This window comes from Hippopotamus amphibius, chromosome 1 (genome assembly GCF_030028045.1).
Source record: "Hippopotamus amphibius kiboko isolate mHipAmp2 chromosome 1, mHipAmp2.hap2, whole genome shotgun sequence".
Classification (NCBI taxonomy): Eukaryota; Metazoa; Chordata; class Mammalia; order Artiodactyla; family Hippopotamidae; genus Hippopotamus; species Hippopotamus amphibius.
The window spans coordinates 233,281,229-233,305,640 of NC_080186.1; the positions used below are offsets into that span (position 1 = coordinate 233,281,229).

At 40.9% G+C, this 24,412-nt stretch overlaps 2 protein-coding genes across 4 annotated transcripts in view; one reads left to right on the plus strand and one right to left on the minus strand.

The window, feature by feature from the left end:
• PLPP1 (phospholipid phosphatase 1) overlaps positions 1-13,070 on the plus strand; it is a 90,287-nt gene extending 77,217 nt beyond the window's left edge. For all 3 annotated transcript variants that reach the window (XM_057743452.1, XM_057743458.1, XM_057743468.1), the window contains exons 4-6: positions 679-736; positions 11,938-12,114; positions 12,662-13,070. In XM_057743452.1, the coding sequence (XP_057599435.1) occupies positions 679-736; positions 11,938-12,114; positions 12,662-12,793 (367 nt within the window). In that variant the 3' untranslated portion in view covers positions 12,794-13,070. The remainder of the gene's footprint in view (positions 1-678; positions 737-11,937; positions 12,115-12,661) is intronic.
• The window catches only part of MTREX (Mtr4 exosome RNA helicase), a 117,587-nt gene continuing 106,183 nt past the window's right edge, over positions 13,009-24,412 (minus strand). The window contains exons 26-27 of the mRNA XM_057743441.1: positions 14,715-14,819; positions 13,009-13,305 (exon numbers count right to left, since the gene is read on the minus strand). Of these exons, the coding sequence (XP_057599424.1) occupies positions 13,253-13,305; positions 14,715-14,819 (158 nt within the window). The 3' untranslated portion in view covers positions 13,009-13,252. The remainder of the gene's footprint in view (positions 13,306-14,714; positions 14,820-24,412) is intronic.

A 24,412-nucleotide genomic window follows, 5' to 3' on the forward strand; every position in this document is an offset into this window, starting at 1 on the left:
AATAGTTAAGAACCTGTTCTTCTTGGTTTTGTTCTTAAGTGCAGTAAAATTGTTTTGTAAGCATTCTGTCATTTTTAGGTAGAAAGATGATACCTATATGTTTATAGAATATAATATTGGAAGAGATGGTTCATCTGGTATAGGACTGTCAGTGCACAATTTAAAAATAAATGTCAAACAAAAGTACTCAATCTGGTGGGAAATCTAAGGCAAGATGGTAAAATATCACTTTAAATTTTTAAAATTTATTTTTTAAAAAGTAATCAACTTGTGAGTGTTCCAAAGGAGGTATTTATTACTGCTATTCAGGGACAAACCCTTCAAGTGGAAAATAAAACTTAAATCATGGTCACACACTTTTTATGTAATCAAGTCAGGGCATTTATGTCAGTTATGGCATAAATGTGTTACTTCAGAAGTGCTTGGCATGTTTGTTCCCAGTGACTCATCACCCATCCCAAAAGTATCAATAAAATGATACTGAGTAGAAATCAGACCTCAGACTGTCCTTGGACTCTTTAAAGTTCCTGTGTTAACTGTTCCCCTACCCCACCCTTCTAATTTCTAAAGGTAAGGTGAGGGAGCTGTGTACCCTGGGAACATAAGGAGATTTATGAAATAAAACATGTTCTCAGTCTCTAGGAGAGAAGGTTAATGTTTCTTATGTCTGCCTTCTAGGTTGTCCTTTTACTCGGGCCACTCCTCGTTCTCCATGTACTGCATGATGTTCGTGGCGGTGAGTACTCTGCGTCTGCTCTGCTGGGTTGCGTGTCGCATGCGCTTCGTGTGTTCAGCCTATGTCCTCTCCCGGCAGACCACCTCCGACATGCTCATCGGCTTCACGTCTCCGTCAGCTGGAAGCTGTTGCTGGCTGCACTCAGTTCAGAGGAGGAACGGATGCCTGTGCTTCTGCCAAAAGCCAGTTACAATTGTTTGAAATGACTTTTTTTCTTCATTTAGAGGAAGCAAACAGGCACATTGTATAGCAAGCTGCAAATTGGGAACCTTCAGGATAACAGGGAGTCTTTACTCTTGAAGCAGACAAGTGGTGGAGGCCGCCTGTCACTTTTCTGACAGTGGTGAGGCCTAAATAGATCATCATCAAGTCTGCAAGCCTGGTGCTGAGAGTTAGGTGATGTGTCCCTTTACTTTGGGACATATTTTCTAAAGAGGTTTTCTGGAACATACAAACAGCTTCTGTGTAATCTCAGCAGGTCACTGTCATGAGATACAGGCCAAGGTGACAGCTGCTGCTCATAGCCTCACCCTGACGGAGAGCCCTGGCCTCATCTGCGCGGCGTGGGTGCTGAGCAGCCTGGCTTTCCCTGGGGGCTGCTGTTTTGATTATTTGATGTGAAGGCAGCTGTTGGTGCTCCTATTTGAGCAGGTTTTATTTTCCTTCCAGTTTGTGAAACATTTCCCAGGCTGCTTTCCATGGGGCTAGAAAAGGTTTCAACTTCAGGGAGAACCAGTGGCTGCTTCAGGAGCTTGTCATCTCTACAATCTCCAGATGCAATTCCAATTGCACTTCCATTATACAAAGTTGGCAGTGAAGAGTTAGAGAAGACTGGCACTCATATTTTGCATATCGAACTAGCGGTGAATGTGTATTGAGAGTAATTAGTGGAAGACCAGGCTTTAGGGCACATACAAGGGGTCTTCAGAGGCCAAAGTAATTAATTTTTATTTTTTATAATGTCCTCTGTGTCTGTGTATAAAATTATCAAAATTTTGTGGGAAAGAGAGAGGAGATCTCTGCCCTGTCAGAGCAGCGGTAGTTTTTGTCTTGATTTTCCTCGTAAGTGGATTTCTTACGTAGCTGTGCCGTGTGAATGTGTGGTTTCCCGTTCCCCTCCCCCTCTGTTCACACTGAGTGCTCTGTGATATTAAATCCATGACGGGCAGTAAAGATTCACGATGTGTGTTGTTAAGAGTAGCCTGCTGGGAGTTATGTGGTTTCCTTTAGAGAGAATTTAACATCAGTTTCACCAGAATCTTCCTTTTATTTGAAAAACCAAATTCCAAAAATTAAAAGAATGTAAAATTTATAAAATGTAAAAATTGAGGGTGTGTTACATAAAACTCAAACCCACAACTTCAAAACCTTTTCAATAGAGCTATTTTTTGGCTTCTTCAACAGTTCTGGAAATTGCAAGTCTTTCATCTTATGTTAATTTTGTGAGGAAGCAACAGTGTACTAGTTCAACAGAATTTAGAGCTCCCTTTTTAAAGTATTCACCCAAATGTTTCTGAAAGTGTGCCACAGGAAATGTGACTTATTTGATGGTAGTAACAGCAAACACTTTTTTTTTTTTTTTTAATTTATTTTTGGCTGCATTGCATCTTCATTGCTGCGTGCGGGCCTTCTCTAGTTGCGGCGAGCGGGGGCTACCCTTTGTTGCAGTGCTCGGGCTTCTCATTGCAGTGGCTTCTCTTGTTGCAGAGCACGGGCTCTAAGCATGCAGGCTTCAATGGTTGTGGCACACAGGCTCAATAGTTGTGGCTCTCGGGCTCTAGAGCACAGGCTCAGTAGTTGTGGTGCACGGGCTGAGTTGCTCCGCGGCATGTGGGATCTTCCCGGAGCAGGGCTTGAACCCGTGTCGCGTCCATTGGCAGAAGGATTCTTAACCACTGCGCTGCCACCGGGGAAGTCTCCAAACACTATTCTAAGAACCTCTGTTCATTTATCTTACTAGGAAAAGTTACCATTCTTTCTAAAGGGAGCCACCATATTTTTTTCTTTTTAAATAGGGCACGGGGGCTGGGGGAGAAGGGGAAGGCCGGCAGTGGCTAGAGCTGTTAATGTTTCCTGAGAACTTTCCTCAAAGCAAAGTTTGTGGCTACACTGAACGGTTTTTTTAATGTTTGTATGGCCCCAGAGCCAGACAGCAGGGCTGCTTTCGTTGTTAGTCACTGCCCTGTGTGTCAGTATCTTTAAGTCCTCCTTTGTTAGAGGGACCTAAGAATCGGCGGTCTGGTTGATGCTGATGCTGATGCTGATTTGCATTGACACCATTCTAAGTTTTGGCTCTTTGTGATATAGCCCGCAGAAGTAGGAGAGGGGGGACTGCCATCCTTTCACAGATGAGGAGATAGAGGCCTCGGGCGGGCGAGGCTGCTAAGGCCTGTAAGCTCTCTGGGGATCTCTTGTTAACCAGGCTCCCTTACTTTGTGGATTACTTGAGCTGAACCCTAGTCCAGTTGTTTTGAAGGTCAGGTGATGCAGATCTCTGCAAGTAAAATGGTGACATATAACTTCAACCCACTGTCATTAATTTCAAAGGATATTCTCAGATTTATCATACTCCATACCTTATAATTGTTTTTGCTCCTCTTTGCTCCTTTGACCCTTCTTAAAACATGTGTATATTTGCTCAAATAGAAACTTTTACTGAGCTCTTTTGTGAAATATGAAATTAATGTATAGAGGATGAAATTACAGAGGGCCTCAATGGCCAGCCTGCTCTGTGGACACCCTGGAGCGAACAAGGAGGCAAATTAATAGGGCTGTAAGCAGAGGGCAGATTACCTCCACTCTAGCTTGATAATTGGGTCAGTGTAAGCTGTTTAGATGTAAAGGTATAATGCAAAAAAAGAGTTCAAATAGGTTTGTCATAGATGAAGAACTTTCTGGAGAAGGAAGCAGGCCAGAGTCAGCCATGCACTGGGTTTCACTGACTTTGAGCAGTGGAAATATTTACTTGATGTGGATGTCGGCTCCAGCTTTTATTTCAGCCCCTAAATACACAAATGTCTCCTTGCTTTCTAGCTTTCACGTTTATATACAACACTTAACCACTCCCCCTCCGCCCCCCAGATTCCTTAGGCAATGAGTCATTTTGTTTCCCTGGGCATCTTGGCATCATGGGTCAGTCTCAGATTTGGGTGGAGATGTAGTCATTTAAGTCCTCTCAGAGGACAGTCTTTGATAGCCCAAACTTCCCTGTCAATTCCTGACCCCCAGAAGTTCTGGTTAAAAATGTTTCTTAAAGAAAATACTTGACCATTGTTCTCCTTTGGCAGGTAGGGAGCCCTGCACACTTTACAGTATCAGGAGTTAGACCTGTGAAAACCAACCTAGGTTGGCCGGAGTGCAGGGTAGGACTTTTTTGCACACAGCCAGTTGACTGCTTAGTGACTCCCTTTGAGATTGGCCAAATGCCACAGATGCCAGATTTACTTGATTGTTCAGGAAAAGAGGCATGGGGTGAGACTGTCCTTTTTTCAGTACAGAAAGGAATATACTGAAGTACTTTCCTCAGCACTGTCATACTGAGGCTGTAACCCACCCCAGATTGTTTATATCACTGCCTGTTAGGACATTTCTATATAAATTACTACAGTGGGGACCCCACGTGCCTCTCATTGTGTGTGCTTCAGCTTGGCTTCCCTCCCTGCCACAGCATGCCTTGCCTCTGGGCCTTGCCCCCACCTCTGTGTTTGGACAGCGCTTGCCCCCGTCTCTGTCTTACTCAGACCCTCTGACGCCACCTGCTTTCCTCAGCATTTGTGCAGTCCCTCATCTGGCATTGACCACACACTACCTAGCACTGTTATTTCATGAAGATGTTTCCCAAAGTGTGAATTAATGTGAGCATTGGGCAAATGGCCCATAAACTACATGAATCCTGCCTAATTTTAAGATGATAGTTGAGATTTAAATTTACGAACTCTGTGAATTCTAAAGATGGTGGAATTAAAGTCCAGAGAAGAATAAAGTGAGGCCTGCCTTACAGGGCTCTCCTGGCCAGGTCTCTCATCAGATGAAGGTGGAACAATACAGTGTGCCTGGCTCGGTCTTAGAAGTAAGGTTTCAAAATACGTTGACCAAGGTGTATTTCTTTGTGTTGAGCATGCTGTTGTTAGTCTAATTCAGGGGTTGGCAAATTTTTTCAGTCGCAGGTCAGATAATATTTAGGCTTTGTAAGCCAGGTGCAATCTCAGTCGCATATTCTTTTTTTTTTTCAAATAACCCTTTAAAAATGTGAAAATAATCCCTTGACTGTAGTTGAAAATGAGGGGGCGAACCCTCTCATTTTAAGAATAAAGTACAGGCATACTTTATTTTATCGTGCTTCACTTTATCACACTTCAGAGATAGTATGTTTTTTGTAAACAGAAGATTGTTGGCAACCCTGCACCAAGCAAGTCTATTGGCGCCATTTTTCCAATAGCATTTGCTTACTTTGTCTCTGTGTCACATTTTGGTAATTCTCAATATTTCAGGCTTTTTCATTATTACTGTTATATTTGTTATGACCATCTGTGATCAATGAGCTTTGATATCACTGTTGCAAAAAGATTACTGAGCTGAAGGCTCAGATGATTGTTAGCATTTTTTAGCAATAAAGTATTTTTAAATTAAGGTATATATTTTTTAAGACAAAATGCTATTATTGCACACTTAATGGACTATACAGTATAGCATACACATAACTTGTATATACACTTGGAAACCAGAAAATTCATGTGACTGTGTATATTGTGATATTCACTTTACTGCAATGGTCTGAAACCAAACCCACAATATCTCCAAGGTATGTCTGTATTAAACTTTATGAGGCAATAGCATTTTGTAGTTAAGTGTTAGACAATCAGTCGAGGAAGGCAAAATAAAAATAAACCAGCTTCAAAAAATACCTTGTTAAACAATCAGATTTTTAAAATGAGACTGTACAACTAGATCCTGAAGCTAATTTTTTTTTTCAGAAGTTTTAGACAAAAAGGGTTAACCATACTCTTCAGTGATACTAAAATAATGGAAGAATGTTTGTGTAGTGTCATGAGACACTGAATTTTCTTACTTTTAAAACGTATTTAAAAAGTTTTTTTTTTTTTTTGCTTTTAATGGACTTCATTGTGGTTCTGGTCCAACACCACAGTAAAAAGGGACCTGCAAGCTCCAGGCCTGTACCCTGTGTCACCACAGCAAAAACAGGACCCATGCGAACACGTTACCACCCCTCCCCATACCTACGCACAGGATAAATACGTTACAAATATTTTTTAAAAAGAAAACAGAATAAAGTAATAACTTAAGTGATTAGGCACCGACAGTGATTTGAAGAATTAAATGTCAGTTTTAAGTGGTAATAGGGCCAGAAGCCTAAGACCGGGCTTCTTCTAGCCCATTTTCTCTTCCTGACAAAGCACCGATTCTGTGGGAAATGATTCTAAATTTCAAAACACATGCAACCAGCAAACACATAAGAACACACACCACCAGATATCACACGACAGACATAATTTTTTACACAAAAGGAAAAACATGTACACCTTCTTGTTCCCAGCATGATTCTGTGCAGTGGGAAGTCCTCCCTGTTCATGCTGATCACACCTTCGTGACGCGTATTGTGAGGCGCTTCATCAAGTGACCCACGAGGGTTAGCTTCTGTGTTTGGGGGAAGGCCTCTCTGCACTGGGCCGTGAAGCATTTGCTGCCTGCACGGTGCAGCTTCCTCCTGCAGCCCTCCTCTCTGGGCTTGAATATCCAGTTATTTTGAGCAAATCAACTCCTGTCCTTCTTGCCCTAAGGAATAAGAGCACTGCCTTTATGAATCTCTAGTAATATCGCAGCCAAGAAGCTTTTATTTCTTTAAAAATATCAGGCATAGTAGCTTATTTTCAACCCGTTTTCAGTAGGTTTTACTTTGCTAAGAGAGATTGGACACATTACCCTGCACTGAGCCATGAGATTTACATGGGGTTTTCCTGACCAGAAGCCCTACCTGGAAGAGTAACATTTGCTTATTTTGGAGACAAAAACTACCCCTGAAACCTTTGTTTTCACAAGGGCCGGTAGTGATGCCTGGTTTCAGTGAGGGCATTCCTTGGAGGATATTGGTCGAGTTGTATGGCTATTTCTCTTCAAAGTAGTGTCTGCTTTCTGAAACTGGGCTCTGCACCGTGTTTGTACTTGATTTGCTCTGAGCTCTTGATTTGACTCACTGGTAAGGTTCAAGACAGGACTAGATAGGCCGCACTGCAGTTTCCTTTTGGGCCCTTGAGATTAACTCCCTCTCCCTATCACATCCTCCTTGTGGTATTTATCTCACTCCTTTTCATAGATGAAAGTACGTGTTGTATCGTTGTCTTTCCTGTTAACTCTTTTTCATTCCCAGTTTATATCTCCTGGAAACCCAAGACCTGGTGCATTTTCCTGTATGTTAGAGCAGGGATGACACCAGTGGCAGACTCAGGTGTTCCTTTTATAAACATGACTGCTTCCTTGAATATTTCAGGACAGTGTTCACATTTGCAGGGGAGGTAGGCATAGGAGGTAGTTCTTTTTTTAAGTGAGCAAAGACTGGGCACCTAACTGGGGAGTCTCCCCCATCCATTCTGTCCTTGGCTAACCCTTGTGTTAATTCCCTTTGCTTCCCCTCTTAAAAACTCAGTTACCACTGCAGATCCACCTGGGTGTAAATCCCTGGATCAGGCCCTCTTTTCTACCTGCCCCTTTATGTCAACAAGTCTTCTACTGCTGACTGCAGTTTTGTGGATGGCCCTAGTTACACAACTTGCCAGCTGCGTTTGTTTTCATCCTTTGCTCCTTTGCTGTCCTGCAGTGGGGCTTCATGACTCCTGTAGGATCACTGTGGGAAGCTTTTGCTTCGGGGGAGCACCTCAGCAAAGTGCTGCAGGTTATTGCTTTGGTCTGCCTTTCCACCTTGTCTTTATTTCTAGTTGTGAACTTTCTACTCTGGAGCTTCTTCCTTCACCAGAAAGTTGGATGTTAGGATTGGAAGGGGGGATCCAGAGGCTAGAATCTCTCATCAAGCAGTCCCCCCTTCCCCTCAATGAAATACTCACTGGACACATCAGATAGCTAGGCCAAAGTGAAGCCTGTTCTGATGAGAATCTCCGAATGGACCCGAGACAATGATTAGATGAGTCATTTGGCTTAGGGCCTCGCACCCTGTACTGTTTGTAGAAAAAGTCATAGAAGTGTATCCCATGCCCAGTGCCAGTGTTCTTGTAATGGTGCCTTCAGTGGACATTCAGTATGTTTGTTCTGATGTGTGGTATTATTTTTCTATGTTTTTCTCCTTTTGAACCCAGGTGTATAAACAGCCTGTTTTCCGTTTCATTTGCATCTTACCTTTTTTAAAAGTGAAACTCTGTATCATTTGAGTCACAGAAATTCAAACAAAAATAAAACAGGATTTTGGTTAAACACACAAGAGAGGAGGCTGTTAACTGGCTTTTTAATCTTTTGGTTCTAAGCAGCTGACTTACTTAGATCCCCTAGAGCAGGGGTTCCCAACCACCTGGCTGAGAACTGGTATTGCATTACTGCCAGAACCATCCACCACCCTCCCACCCTGCCCCCAGGGTCTGTAGAAAAACTGACTTTCACGAAACCGGTCCCTGATGCCAAAAAGGTTGGGGACCGCTGTCCTAGAGGAAAGGATGGTTTACAGTAAAGACACACATGGACTACCAGAACTGGCACACCACCAGCAACAGAACTTACTTTTCCACGTGTCTCATTGGTCACCTGGTTTTTTACAGTGTGGCTGCCACTGTTCTTCATTCTTTTCTATTAAGTGGCTTGTTCTTGTCTAACCATAGCTTTTGCTTCCTCTTTAGTTTGCAAGTAGCCTATCATGTATCCACTAGGGACTATTTCTACAACTTCTGAAAATGGAGAACTCCTTCTTATTCCCAGTGTAAATCCCAGAGGGCAAATAAGCCCAGCAGATTTCTGGGTCAAGCCTATTATTATAAGTCATACTCAGTGCCCTCCCAGAAAATATGGCAGGGAGGGCTGTGTGGTCCCCTTCAATTTTGTCTGTGAATTGGCAGTTTCCGCCAGAGGGAGAACTTGACGGCTGTAGACGCTACCACTGAACCAGTCTGGTACATACACAACACTGGGTATGGAGTTCTGCCGGTTCTAAACCTGAAGAGATAAGCAACTGAATGCTGTACCTTTAATGCAGGGGTCCTCCATCCCCCAGTTCCTGTCAGGAACTGAGCAGTGCAGCAGGAGGTGAGTGAGCGAATCACCACCTGAACCGTCAGCAACCCCCCCCCCCAGCTGTCAGCAGAAAAATCGTCTTCCAGGAAACTGGCCCCTGGTGCTACTGTAATGGGTTTAGTGCATATGTGATTAACATATGTATGTGTGGGGAGAAGGGGAAGAGTGGAGGCTGCAAAGGCAGGGACCTACAGAGCCTTTTTATCATCAGCTCTGGCATTAAAGCATGAGCTGTCCCTGTGTCTAGTTCTAATATAACAGTGCTGAAAAGCATCAGATGTTTCTCTGAGACAGTCAGGGAAAGATGGAGGAATGGAGACTTCTTTTTAACAGAATATAACATACTTTCTTCCCCCTCAAAGGACAAGGAGTAGAATTAAAAAAGGTATAAATCCACAAGGAATGGAAAAGGAGACAATAAGCAAGAGGTAAAGATTTAGGAAAGCAGTTAAACAAGTGGTAGGAAGAAGCCTAGTTTCTTGTGCCTCCAGAGATTGGGAACTTAAAAGACTTGCACTGCGGAACCCGAGAAAGGATTAGGAAGTGGAGCCACCAGAAAGACAGCATTGTGTGCTTTGTTGGACCTGCTTACATAGGACAGACTTTTGGCTGGGAACATGGGAGGGGAACTGTCAAGGTCTGGAGTTCAGCGCGTGTCAACTGTGGATCTCAGGTGAACCAAGGTTCAAGAAACTCAGTGTGTGAAACGGAAGAGTCTTCACAGGGAAGAGCGGGCTAGAGGTGATGCCCAGCTTCTGCAGAACTACATTGAGTACCCTGGACCCAGGGAAACACAGAACAGGCAAATAGCAAGCTCACTCAGTTAGCCAAACTCACCCAGAGCTGAGAATTGTTCTGTGACCAGAGCCTGCACTCAAGCCATGGCCATCAGTCACCAGAAGATCCAGAACAAAGAGTGGAGCATAAGATTAGGTGTATAAGGACAACTGGGGGATTCCAGAACTCCCGCAGGTTGAAATAAACTCTGGATCCACACAGATGGGGGAACCATCTATATTTGGGTAGATGTGTAAGAAGAAACTAAGTACTTGGGGGGTAAAGGTTTCACCTAAAGTACACTGCAGCTTATTTCATTATTGATCCATAAGTGAATGTTATTTTCACAGGGATGTTGAGGAAGAGATTGGGACAAAATAATACTTAATTAGCAAGTGTTTGCAGGCTACCTAGAGTCAAAGTTAGGGTTCTCTGAAAGGCAAATATTGTTAGAGGGATTTTAGAATCCTGTGTGAGGAATAACCTTGAAAGTCCTATCTCTGAGTTTCCTTTAGGTTGGAAGTACAAAATAGGGCTAGCTTTAAGTCCCTTTTAGAGTTGTTGTTTTATTGCTGTGTCCCTAGCAGGGATGGGTTGCAGTTCTCCCTAAGATGTCTGCATTCACATAAGTATTTGTAATTCCTAGGTATATGTTTTCAGTCTAAATAACCCATGCCTTTAACCATTATCTGAAAAGGTAGCTTAATAATAACCAGACAAAGGACAGCTAAACTTTTGGACAGTAATATACAAAACTTGGCTTCAGCCCTAGTCAAGGAACTGTTCTCCTTAAAATGAACGAAAAGTTTCCAATTAAAATAGAACTAACGAGGTAAATCTTATCTGGCATGGCTGTGGTGCTGACCTGGCTTCAGCTGGCACATTGCCAACTTTGCCCCAACCAGAACCAACTATCTTCCTAACTCCAGAATCTTGAGACAAGCCTCTTACTCTTTACTTTTTTGTAGCTTCAACAACAACAAACAAAAAAAGGGGAGAGAAGCTCTGCAGAAAGCCAGTAGCACTTCAGCCAGCTAATGAGTCCAACTCAGTTAAACAGCTGGTATGCTCTTTCAGGGTTAACTGTTTATACTATAAAGTACTTGATAAAATTAGACAACCTCTGGGTCTTTGCCAGCTGCTGGGAACTGAACACACATAGCAGTGCCTAAAGGACTGGGAATGGATTTGTGTGTCTGTTTTAAATAGGCGGCGTCTGTGGGCACAGCCACATAAGTTGTTTTCTGAGGACTGCATTTAATTAAGTATATGAGCATAAATTATTGAACAGAATTTTTAAAAATGAATATTAAGAATATTCTTATTAGATATGTTATGAAAAAAAAATTTTTTTTAAATGAGAGCGTATTTGCTGAAAGGAGTTCATAGGAAACTATTCCAAATTCACTCCACATTACAATCTTTAGGGATGCACCCAAAATCAAAGGTAGGCTGACATGGCAAAGGTGAGATTCTCAGGTCTGACTGGTGTATAGAAAAGTCACAGAACTTAAAGGGTACCGGTGGTATTGAAAGAATAGACTCCCTTGCTGGATCAGGACTAAACTACAAACTATTATTTATTTAGGCAGATTACTGTATTTACGTATAAATACAGATTATTTATTTAGTCTCAGTTGCTCTGTTAATAATTTGAGGCTAGAGGAGCTCTCGAGTAAATTGTTTGGGTGAATGAAGCAAACTTTGTTCCCAGAGAGGGTGGGGAGAGAATATAGCAGCCTGGGCCAGGGTAGGGGCAGCCTGTGTGCAGAGTGCTCGCAGGTGGTCCCCAGACTCTGACTGATGACAGTTATCACTCAGACTGCACAGGGAGGAGCTGGCCCTGACATCCCAGGAGGTCATAAACACAGAAACGCTTACCTGTTTTATAATTTGAAGGAGTGGTCTAGCTAGATTGGTAATAAATTATATTACCAGAGCAATAGTTTATTTTTATTTTTTTGGTTTTGAGATTTTTAGGTATTAATGAGTACAAGAATGCTTGCCTAAAGCCCTATTCCATATAAATAAATCACACTGATTATTGAATGAATATTAATATTTAATGACTATCATTTTAAACATCAACCCTTTAGCAATGTGGTGATAATTAATATAAAATATAGTCTCCAGTTGGTATGTTAAACTCTTTTCTTTATTCTCATCTTTTCTATTAGCTTTATCTTCAAGCCAGGATGAAGGGAGACTGGGCAAGACTCCTACGCCCCACACTGCAATTTGGTCTTGTTGCTGCGTCCATTTATGTGGGCCTTTCTCGAGTTTCTGATTATAAACACCACTGGAGTGATGTGTTGACCGGACTCATTCAAGGAGCTCTGGTTGCAGTATTAGTTGTAAGTATACAGGGCAGCAGCCAACATCTTGATACAGAGAAATACTTGAAGATAAATAAGTAGAAAAAAATGTCCCAGTGAGAAAACTATGTTGAGGCAGAGAAATGTGGCTCAGTAATTGCTACTGGGTAAGGACCCAAATGTTATTAAAAGTCATCTTAGGATAGATAGCAAATAATACCTAGGTTATTTACTCTTTGCAAAAGTTATTGAGAAATTTACTAAGTTTTTTTTTTAATTGTAAAAAGCTCCGGCTATAAACAGTTTTCTTGTTGGTATGAATTGAAAAAAAAAAAAATTTACATGAGGAATGACACTTTCATTAAGGGCTGGCAGAGTGAAGCTCTCTGCGCAGTACATAACAAAGCCACTCTCAGAATGTCCAACAAATATTCCCATTAGCCAGTAATTTATTCATACCCTTAACCTGTACCCTGTAAGGTATTTCCTTTTGTTTATTGCAACTTTGTATATGGTTTTTTAAACTTATTTAAAATTGTATCATTAAATACTTTGCCCCATTCTAAATGTTACCTGTTCTATGTAGGCTGTATATGTATCAGATTTCTTCAAGGAGAGAAATTCTCCTTTTAAAGAAAGAAAAGAGGAGGACTCTCACACAACTCTGCATGAAACACCGACGACCGGGAATCACTATCGGAACAGCCACCAGCCTTGAGGGTGGCAGAGCACCCACGTGAAGCTGGCCTGCTTTCAGAAGGAAAATGATTGCAACCAGAAGGCAAGAGGATGCATCTTTCTTCCCGGTATATAAGCCTTTAAGGGACTGCTGCTACTATACCTCTTGGATGCCCACTTTACCTGTGTGTATATAGTTACATTTAACACAAATGGTTATCTAATAGCTCTAAGTTCATTAAAAAAATTCAAGCCTTTCACTAAAACAAATGCCCCACCTGTACATTTTTTATTAAAAAAAATGTAATGCTTATGTACAAATGTGTATGTAAATACTTTCTTAGAATGACGCTTGATTTAAATATAATACATATTAAAATGCTTCAGGACAACTATCTTGAGATGGGAAAGCCAAATGAATACTTGTAAGCATTTGTAGTCAACTGTAACGAGACAGGTGGTGAAAAATTTAAAATCCCACATTCCTTTAGCTGACTCTTTATAAGTAGAGGCTGGCAGCAAACACAATATCTCTCTTGATTTTGGTGATTCCTAAGAGAAAAGAAAATACAGTTTAAATTTTCAAGACCATAAAGAATGTAATTCCCCCCCACTGGGGTTTTAAAGCCAGCACAACAATCCTGATTAAATTTGGTGAGGGGACAGTCTGGAAAACACAAAACCTTGCTGGTCTGAAAGACACGTACAGGAGTTCACAGCCTCCTCTGAGAGATGGGAAACTTAGAAACCAGGCCCCTCTTCTTAGGACTCTTGACCCTAAATTACCCCGTGGGGGTGGGGGGTTATCTAAAATTATTCAAAAAGACTTGGAAGGACTAAGCTGTCAAAAGAAGTGAGTTGACCCAAAAGCTTGAATTTTTCAGCCTACAATGGCAGGCACTATATTTCAGTTACCATGTGAAATTCTTTCTGGACCAAGGCAGGACAAACAACTTTTATTATATACAAAGTTTATAAAGCTAGACTTAAACCTGGAGTGCTTAAACAGGTCTGCCTCTTTTAAACAATGTTGAAAAATATCAGCCAGTTTTCAGAACTACTTAGGAAACTTAGTTGATAGCAGAATCACTAGGTTTGACTGTGAGCAGCTATCTCAGAGCAACAATGTGGCTGCTATTCTTTGATGTTTTAAGGCATAGTCCTTTTTCTTGGCCAACATTCAGATGGAATGAAATTATTTGCAAGTATGCATGCCTCCCTCCATTACTACCACCTTGGTCTAGCCATCCTTTCCCGATCTGGTCTTCCTGCTTCCACCTTGCTAACCTACAGGCTTGCCTACAGTGCAGCAGCAAGAACTGCCTTGTGAAACCCAAGTCAAAGCATACCACTCCTGTATTCAAAACCTCCAATCATTTCAGAGGAAAAAGCTGAGGGCTGGGGGCTACATGACCTTTTCTTTTCTTCTTCCAACCCTTACTATCCTACTCATTGTTCAACTGTGCTCCATCCACACTGGCCTCTTATTGTTGCTCAAGTACATCCAGCATACATGAAGGGCCTAAATGCCACCTTCTGAGTGGGGCACCCTTGGCCATCATATCCATCTTCTAATTCCCTCCTGTCTCCTCTGTTTTTATTGCTACCTGATGTATTTTAATTGTCGACTTGTTCATTGTCCACCTCTCTGCACTGGAATGTGAGCCCCGTTAAGGCAGGTGTTTGTGTCTTTTTTGTTCACCGCTGTATTCCCTGGTGCTTAAAACAATGGCTTGCACACAGTAAGTGCACAATAAATATTTTGAGATTTTATATATATTCATTTACAAACTTTTTCCAACACACACACTCCAATATTTTCTTTGAACACTACTAGATTGCCCTCCATGGCAGTCCAGTAAAAAGCTTCTGAAAATGTTCTCCTAGGTTGTGGTCAAGAGCTCAAGTCTCAACAGGATTTGCCTAAATTATCAGAAAAAGCTTATGGGCTGGATACTGACCTTCTGCAAATTTATTTTCCAGCTCAGTGTTTCCAATGGCTTTTGCTGCTTGACACATTTGTCGAAGTAGTTCTTCCAGGCGCCTCATACAACGAATTATGCTGCCTAGACAGAAAAGGAAACAAATCACTTGTAAAGTGTAAATAATCAGGAACAGCAGAACTTTTGTTAAGATGCAAGGAAGGCGAACATGGGATGATTAACTAATAGTACTTTGAGGGATCTCTCCAGCAGTAAACCTGTAGTAAACTTGACTGGTGACTGCTAGGCGCCAGGAAGGCTACAAAGATGAAAAGTTTAATTCCCATCCTTGACTAATTGTAGAGAGAGTCACGGATTTATTATAATGTGTTGACACTTGCTCTTACATAGGTAAGTAAACAAAATGCCCTGGGAGCAGAGGAAAGAGCACCAGGGGTGAAGGACAGCAAAGGTGACATGTAACTTGGGTCACTTATGAATGAGGTCCATGGCAGGCAGTGACAAGGGAAGACCACTGAGGCAATGCAGAAAAGGAGCTAGTCAAGGACCCTGAGTGTGGTCTCTTGATTCTATCCTGTGAAGAGAATGCAACGGAATTTTTAAGCAGGGGAATATTAACAAGATCAGATTTGTTTCTTTAAAGGTGCAATCAATCATTCTTCTGGACCTTAAATAGACTTTCATCAGTGCTTTCTTCCCACAGTATGTCCTCAATGAAGCAAGATCAGTCTCTTCCCACTGGATTTGACTCCCTGTCAAGTGTTTACATCAAAGGTGAAGTTGTAAACAGTTTCACTTCTGTCAGATTTGTGCAAGGAGGGGCCTTGGGATCCTTTCTCTAAGTGCTTGCTACCTGCCTAAGTTTAAAACTCTTGGATTTCATTTTTAATGTCTGAAATACATTAGAAATATCAGTTCTAATATGCAAGCTGTTAACTCCTTGCAACACTGGAATAATTCATTAACGTGTATCAAGTTCTTGTAATACACTCATGTACAGTGTTGAGGCTTCCTTTTTACCTTTTAATGCCCTCCCACATTATGGTCCAATGAGCCCAAGGGAGAAAAACAACAGAGATTTAACTCATAAAGCAGAATGGAATTTGAGCTTAGACAAAGGCAAAAATATAAGCCATTTAGCTAAGAGAGCCATCGCAATTCAGCAGGAAGTGCCTATGTACATGTACAACACCTTTTCTCTCTGTAGGATGATGCCAGGATCCCATGGCACAAGGGCCTGGGCTGATAAGGACAACATGCCTGGTTTCTGAACCCACCTATGGGCCAGAACAAGCAGAACACAACAATGCTAGTTCACAGCGAGAGGTTTATGGGAGGAGAATGGTCAAAAAGAAGACCATCCGCATATATATCAACTTGAACGATAAATGGGGATACCTCTCCGGAAAGGATGCTATCACCTCCTACATATAGGATGCTCACCTAATTTGGACTTGGTTCCAAGGAGTGAGCTGAGACACCTGGAGTCTGAGGAAAGAAGACTGGATGGTGACCTGGACACCAGGAAAGATTCAGCTAAGTAAATAGCTCTTATATAGGCCCTTATTCTGCTCTTATTTCCCCTTCTCATTTGTGAGGAAAATGATGATAAATGCAATTTAAACAGAGGACTTACTTTAATTTACCTAAGTCTGCATTTGTCTTATTACTTAAGATATGAGATGCACAAATTCTGTGACAGGGCAAAGTTTTAAGGAATGTAAGGTCATAATACAGCCCTAAACCAAAATATTCACAGTTCATAATTTTTGTCCTTCCTCTTCTCCCATTAAAAGGTTCATGGAATTCTTGCAGAGCTAGGGTCAAGAATGACAGCTCACCTCCACATATACATACATCTTACAATAACCCTGGCTTTCTTATTAGAGGAGGGTAAAGTGAGGTTTATAATAACATTTAGTCATCAAGGAAAGGTGAAATAAGGCTGAACACATTTCGAGACAAAAGGGTGATGTCTAACATTTTCTGAGTACTTACTTTGTGGCAGGTCTATAATCTATGTTTTATGTAAAATTTCTTGTTTGACCCTTACAATTCCATGAGACAAGTACTGTTATCCCTATTTTACAAAAAGGGAAAAGAAGAAGCTCAGAGAAGTTATAACTTGACCAAAGTCAGAGCCAGAAGAAAATGATGGAGAATTTAAATCTAGACAGTAAGATTTCACAGCCTAAGCATTTAACCATATTATAGTGACTCACAAAAATGATTTATCTATATTTTCTAAATTTTCCATAATAAATGTATTACTTTCATAAATTTCAGTTTTAATTAAATTCAGTTTATACATTTAAAATAACTGAGAAAAATTATAAATATTTAATAAGATATTTAGGTCTTACTCTAAGCTCCTCACTTCTGTTCTAAATCTTCATTGCCAGGTAATGCCAAAGAATTTGCAGTAATGGGTTTCAAGAAGTAGGAAGTAGTGGAAATTGGCAAGTAGGATCCAGTCAGAGAAAGAATCTGTTTTCTTACTTTGGCAATCAGAGTATGACCTGTGGTAATTTCAGTGAAACTGGAGACTAGGTTACTATGGCTCAAGAAGGAAATGGGAGGTAGGGAACTGAAGATGGTCTATTCTCAACTATTCTTTCCAAGCCTGGCTGTGAAAGGACTGAGGGATTGAGGACGATGGTGACAAGATAACTGTTAATGAAAAATGACTGCCGCTGCTAACATGACTACCTTGTGTTGGGCACTGTGCTAAAGGCTCTACATGCACGATGTTAACACCTCACAATACAAGATAGCTATTCTTCCCATTTTTTAGCCAAGGAAACAGGAACAGTGAAGTAACTTTCCCAGGATCATTCATCTAGTGAGTAGGTAGGATTTAAGACCAGGATATATGCTCTTGCTCTTACACACTGTAATGTTATGTTAGTAGCTGGAGAAGATGTGGATGAGAAATATAAACATATTTATACTAAAATGGCAGCAGAAAGGATGTAATTCAAGACTGAGGAGGGTGCAGAAAAGAGTGGAAAAAGGCCCTGGAATTGAGTGCAGTTTCCTCTGAAGAGGAAAGAATAAGGGAAAGGATATATGCACATGAGTTTCTAGGTTAAGAAGACAGGCCTACTGGCATCTCCCTTTCCTCTGAAGCAGGAGCGATCACCTAGAAATCGGGGGCAAAGTTAAGGTAGATGCTCAAAGAGAGCAATGAGGATCTGGAATTGCCTCTAAGAGAAGTCTCGGAGCCAGAGAGAAGTCCTGCATGGAGGACACAGTCTCTGGAGGTGGACAGACCAGGGATTACATTTTAGCTGTCCCATCTACTACTTGAGGGGCTGTAGTAGCAAGCTGTGGGGAAGACTAAATGAGGTAGAATGTTCAAAGTGTCAGGTACCTAACTGGTGCTCAATAATCTCCTCCTGCTGCTGCTACTTCTATTATTACTAGGAAGGTTTAACGTGGTTCTGGGGTTACAGACTATGGCCTCTGATGACACCAAACCATACAATTTTTCTCCAGCAGAACTCTGCTGTGAAAGTACAGGGATAGAAAAAGTGAATTACTAGACTGATCCAGGTTGGTGGTGCATAAGGCAGATGGAAAAACAAGAATATCAGCTGCTTCCTAATTCTCTCTCCATGACCAGAAAAAGGGAATTGTGGCTCAGAAGGAAAGTTCTCTCTAAGCAGTTGCTGTGTCCTCTTCATAGCAGGTCTCCAAGAGAATGAGGAAGCAGCTATGTTATATCTACCTGGCGTTTACTTCCTGTTACTGAGACAACTCATTCTGACACCAATAAACTATATTAAGATTTTGAAAATTAACATAATAAATGAAAAACAGACTTGCTTCTTTTACTACTAACCTTTAACAGAAAAAAAAATGATTTCACAGAAGATGTTGTTTCCAAGTAGGAGGAGACTATGTCATCAGCCACTTCCGACATTCTACTACTATTTTACAAATGAGAAACCCTGGAGATGGTTAATGCGTTTCAGGTTCAGGTTAACAGTTTTACATTAAGGATTAGAAAACAAGTCTCCTGATACCCTCATCGGAAATGGCAGAGAGAACTGTATTAGCCACGCTTTACAGCAATGGCTTCCCTTTAAACTTTGAGGCTAAGAGTTCATGGAAGAAGAATCTTGGACCTTTACAAGCTGAAACCTTATAAAAGTTGAAGATTCTAGTCTGTTTTTGTTGTTTTCGCTGTGACCACGGCTGAGAGAATGAAGAAGGCAGGACGAGAGAGAGAGAGAAAACAGATCTTAATGGCATCTGGAGGACAGTTGCCTGGGATGAGACAGGATAAAAATACACAAAACAGCTTGAAATTACTATGGGGAAAGGATGCAGCTGAAAGCAAAAACCATGAAGCAAACACAACCAACCAGCTTTACAAATACGGGGAAGAAGAGGATTCGCTTATTCGCTAGGAGGCTACCAGGACAGACACTAGCCATTGTAGGATCAGAAGGCAGCACCTCCTAGCTCCACTGGTAAATTCATGACTCAAAAAATGGACAGCACCTTTATCTCTTCACCTGGATGGGTGTTTCAGCTCCTACTCCTTCTTCCACTGGGGCACCCTTGTGCAGGCACCAGCAACATAACGAGGGCAGCAGTCCTATAGGCAAGTGGGGAGCCTGTCCCCCACCCACTGCGTCCCAGGAGGAACAGTGCTCCTCTACTGCTCACAGATCTTCTGATACCATGAACTCAAATGCCAGTAGGAGCACTGCTGAGTCTGTTTCAGTCCTGATTCAAACATAAGGTTCTGGATGGTCCATGTGTGATATTTCTGTATTAGGATAATTGCTTGTGGACCCCAAGTTTTATCTTTAAAGGTATTATTTCACAAACTTCAATCATTAGCGTATCACTCATTTTTACTCTAACACTTTTTACCTAAATAAATGAAAGCTGCTCACTTATTTTTTATAAATAGGTCATAATTATAACAGTTGTTACAAACAGAATACAATGCTATCAATTATAAACATTGTTTATGAACAGTTGTTAGAGAAACAAAGCAATGCAATCAATTCCAGCTAGATACTATTGCCAAAAAAAAGTTGATCACCCAGACATATTATAGACACTTTAAACTCAACAGTTCCAAAAAGTTAACTCATTACTTTCCTTCCAAATCGTCTCCATTAACCTATGAAAAACTTTAAGCTTACTAATTTATAACGTGGAGATAATAAATCCTATACCTAATGGGTTATTGTGAGAAATGAATGAAATAATGTACGTAGTGTGCTTAACAAGTGTAACACAACAGGACCTCAGTAAATGTTGGCTATATTTGTCATTTCTGTTCTCAGTTGCTAGGAATGCTGAGCTCCAATACTGCTTTCACTGAAAGAGGAAATCCTGTTGCAGTAACTTCCAGGTGTCTACAGAGAGGGTGGGGGTTGGAATGGAGAAGGTAATGAACATCACATTACCCATGCAACCAGACATTAAATGTGTGTTTTGCAAACACTTCTATTCAAAGAGAATTAAATTAGGTAATGGTTAAATATGTAAATATACAGCACCTTAAAAAAAGAACAGAGTAGATCTCACAGGTCATTTAGAACTGAAATGAAATCCTTTATATAACTTCTGCTGTGCAGAGCATCAGAGAGCCAGGTGCCCTGGTGCACAAACATCGTTTTGACTGATTTCAAATGTGTACTGGGAAACAGAGATTACCTCACATTGTTTTGTTATTTCTACAAATTGAGAAACTCATTTTAACAGCCAGAATCTGCAAAAGCTATCAGAGGCCAAACCATATAAATGTTGTAAACATTCCAACTCAATTTCTGGAAAACTGAGTTCTGACAGTTTCATATGACACAAAAACAATTAAGAAAATGAGGCCAGGAGGTACAGGGTTGCACATACAATGGCTGTGGCTGTTGGCCTCAGAGTCCTGTCAACAAATCACCCCGTATGTACAAACACCGTCCACAGCAGCCTGCAGCATAACGGGGATTAATGAAGACTACTGTGAAGGAGTGAATTACCCTGCGTACTTCCCACCTACTGCAGTTCTCGGTCATCCAAGGGTTCTTACTCCCAGTTTTGGAAATCATTCTGCCTCATCAATTAGGACCACCTAGATTAAGTGTTAGGCAAGAGATACAAAGCCATGACCCATCCTCAGGGCTATCTGAAGCTGACCAGAAACAGAAACATACACACTAACAACCTAAGGTTTGTTACAAACCTTTTTTTTCCTGGTCTTACCAGAGTGGAAAGTGAAACTGAATTCTTACTAGTCACTGCCTTTTAGAGAAAAACTGTAGTACAATACACATAAAATTTACCACTTTAAAGCATGTCCCTCAGTGTCAGTAGCCTTTTTTATCCTCAGGTTTACATCACCATTCTGGAAGAACTCACATTGAGATATAATTCACATAGGATATAAGTCACCCTTTTAATTATGTGTACCAATTCACTGTTTCTGAATATATTCGGAGTTGAACAACCATAAACACTATCTCATTTTAGAATCTTTTTATCACCCAAAAAGAAACCCATATCCATGAAGCTCCCACACCCTCCCTCTTCCACCCTCCCCCAGCCCATGGCAGCCATAAATCTACTTTCTGTCTCTATGGATTTGCCTCTTCTGGACATTTCACATAAATGAAATTGTACAACAGGTGGCTTTTGTGTCTGCCTTCTTTTACTTAGAACCTTAACCTGTTCAAAGTTCATCCATATTTTCGCATGAATCAGTAAGTACTTCACTTTTTTACTAGCAGAATACTGTTACAATAAATGGATAAAACACAATTTATTCACCCATTGATGGACATTGGAGCACACATGCTTTAAGGGTAATTTTACAAACATCAGGCTTATGAGGTTCTTAAGCAAAACAACATCATTCTAATTGAGGACAGAAATCAACACATTTCTTTATCTGGAGAGGTGCTTATTTCTACCCCCAGCTCTCTGGCATTCCCAAAAGTGGTTCCCCACAGTTCCTGCCCTGAATCTGATTTAATAACTCCTATCTAAGTGGTTATTGAGGCCTGAGATTAGGATCATAAATATATTTTCCTGCAATCATTTACCACTAGACCCCAGTTTAGGCTGAAAACATTGCTGGAGGGCAGAGACTGTTGCTTGGACTGCACCCAGCACAATTCATGCTCCCACTAGGGTCTCAGTTAATTATTCATCAAATGAGTATCAGGTACTAATTCCTAAGTCATTTAGTACTAAAACCATGCCAAAATTTAAGCACAGAAAAGATACATACTAATAAAATGTTACTCTATTATTATTAGCAAAAGTATTTTAAAAAACAAATCCACTGGAAAATCCCTTATAACATTGCTGAACCCTATCCTAGGAAAGGGTAAAACTAGTGGAAAGGCATCTGAGAAGACCACGTGGTGGGGGCTGAGAGTAGGAATGCTCCAAACAGCATTTGCTTTAAAAACCTATGACAGGCAGAAGTACAGTAAACAGTTTCAAGTGATAATTCCTCATAGGAGCTTTCCTGATGACATGTGCTTAGTGGAAAGCAAACCCTTCATGCACAGTGAAGAGCACAGACAGAGATAAACAGTAATGGCCTCTGGTTACCATGAATCTGCTACATGGGTCAGTAGACTGAAACCCTTGAAGCCCTAGGCTGTAGCCCATACAGACGTATTTTTCATTGTTATCCAAACTTAACTGATGGAAATCAGAAACAATTACATTCTATCATTTTTCCAGGGTGATAACAGAGGCAATAATTATTTATGTGAAATCTTCAAAATTCCTCAACTAAATCACAGTATAAACTCTGCTTTTACACCAGACATCCCCCAAACATATGGTGTTAATCATTTACAATGCTAACTAGCTCCAGCTAATGTTTGAAAAATACTTAAAACTACTTCTGAGGCTCCTGACATAACATGATCAGACAGCTGACCATTGCACATTAAAAAGTTCCAATGCAGTCATTTTCTGCTTGTAAAAAGAAAGACACACTATACTATGGGCTAGAGCTTTGATTACAGTATTTTTCCAATTATATAAAGCATATACGGTAACAAGATGAGGAGAGAATGTCTCATCTGAAATGGACAAACTAAACAACATAGTTTAAAAAATAGGTTTTTAAAAGAAAAAAAAAAGGTTGTGACAGGGAGACACAGTATGCAAGAAAAAGAAAATAATATCCTAAGTAAATCCAGGTTCTCAATTATTTTTTTGCTGTTTAATTATGTATTTTACTTTTATGAGCTATCCCAATTTTAGAAAGAAAAGGTATAGCTGATATAATGGTACCATGAAAATTGTGTTGATGTCAGACCCAATTTCAAGTTCTAGTTATAAACTGAATTCCTCAATTTTCAAACTTAGATTTCTCAAGCAAACTGTGACACTGAAATAGCTCCAAGGAATCGAAATAGATTTCAGGAATTGCTACTATGTTGTGGAAAACATCAACTCACAGGTGGCAAAATACAAACTGTCTTCAATTTAAGTTTAGGATTTATCTTCCACACTGTGATAACTTTTCCATTTAAGTACAAAGAATAGAAAAATAATCCACAGGGACTTCCCTGGTGGCGCAGTGGTTAAGAATCCGCCTGCCAACGCAGGTGATAGGTTCCATCCCTGGTCTGGGACGATCCCACATGTCTTGGAACAACTAAGCCCATGCGCCACAACTACTGAACCTGTGCTCTAGAACCTGTCAGCCACAACTACTGAGCCCATGTGCTGCAACTACTGAAGCCCACGTGCCTAGAGTCTGTTCTCCACAATAAGAGAAGCCACTGCAATAAGTCCACGTACCATAAGGAAGAGTAGCCCCTGCTCACCGCAAATAGAGAAAGCCCGCACACAGCAATGAAGACCCAATACAGCCAAAAATAAAATAAAATAAAAATTAAAAAAATTATCCACAAAGATAATTTTATAAGGCTTCCTGTATTTTTAGGTCTATTGTCCCTTCATTCTTCTTAAAACAAAAGAATAAACAAAACAAACAATGCACCACAATTGTTTTATGCCATTTTTGCCTTCTCAGAGAAGTAGATGTACAAATATGAGCTATTATACTAACAGGTCTTAGAATTTAGGCATAGAACAGTGATTAGTTTCATCCTTATGTTCCAAAAAGAAGTTAGACTGAAGAGTGGTGATGCTACTTGATTGTCTTTGTGTCTCTGAAACATAAGCTGTCACACATCTACCCGGGTTTCTGTGTGTTAAGCGATGTTCACAAGTGAGGTGATGATGTCATGTTTCCCTCTTTTCACAGCCTCAACAGTAGCTACCCACCATCAATTACTACAGACCTTCTTACCATTCCTACAAGCATGAATTTTCGGTGGATAGAGATGGTATAATTTCAGGTAGTATTTAAGAAGTCTCAGGACCTCCTAGGTGGTGCAGTGGGTAAGAATCCGCCTGCCAATGCAGGGGACATGGGTTCGATCCCTGCCCCAGGAAGATACTACATGCTGCGGATCAACTAAGCCCGTGTGCGACAACTACTGAGCCTGCGCTCTAGAGCCCGTAAGCCACAACTATTGAGCCCATGTGCCGCAACTACTGAAGCCCACGTGCCTAGAGCCCGTGCTCTTACAAGAGAAGCCACGCCAATGAGAAGCCTGCGCACCACAATGAAGAGTAGCCCCTGCTCGCCACAACTAGAGAAAGCCCGTGTGCAGCAACAAAGACCCAACATAGCCAATAAAATAAATAAATAAATAAATAAA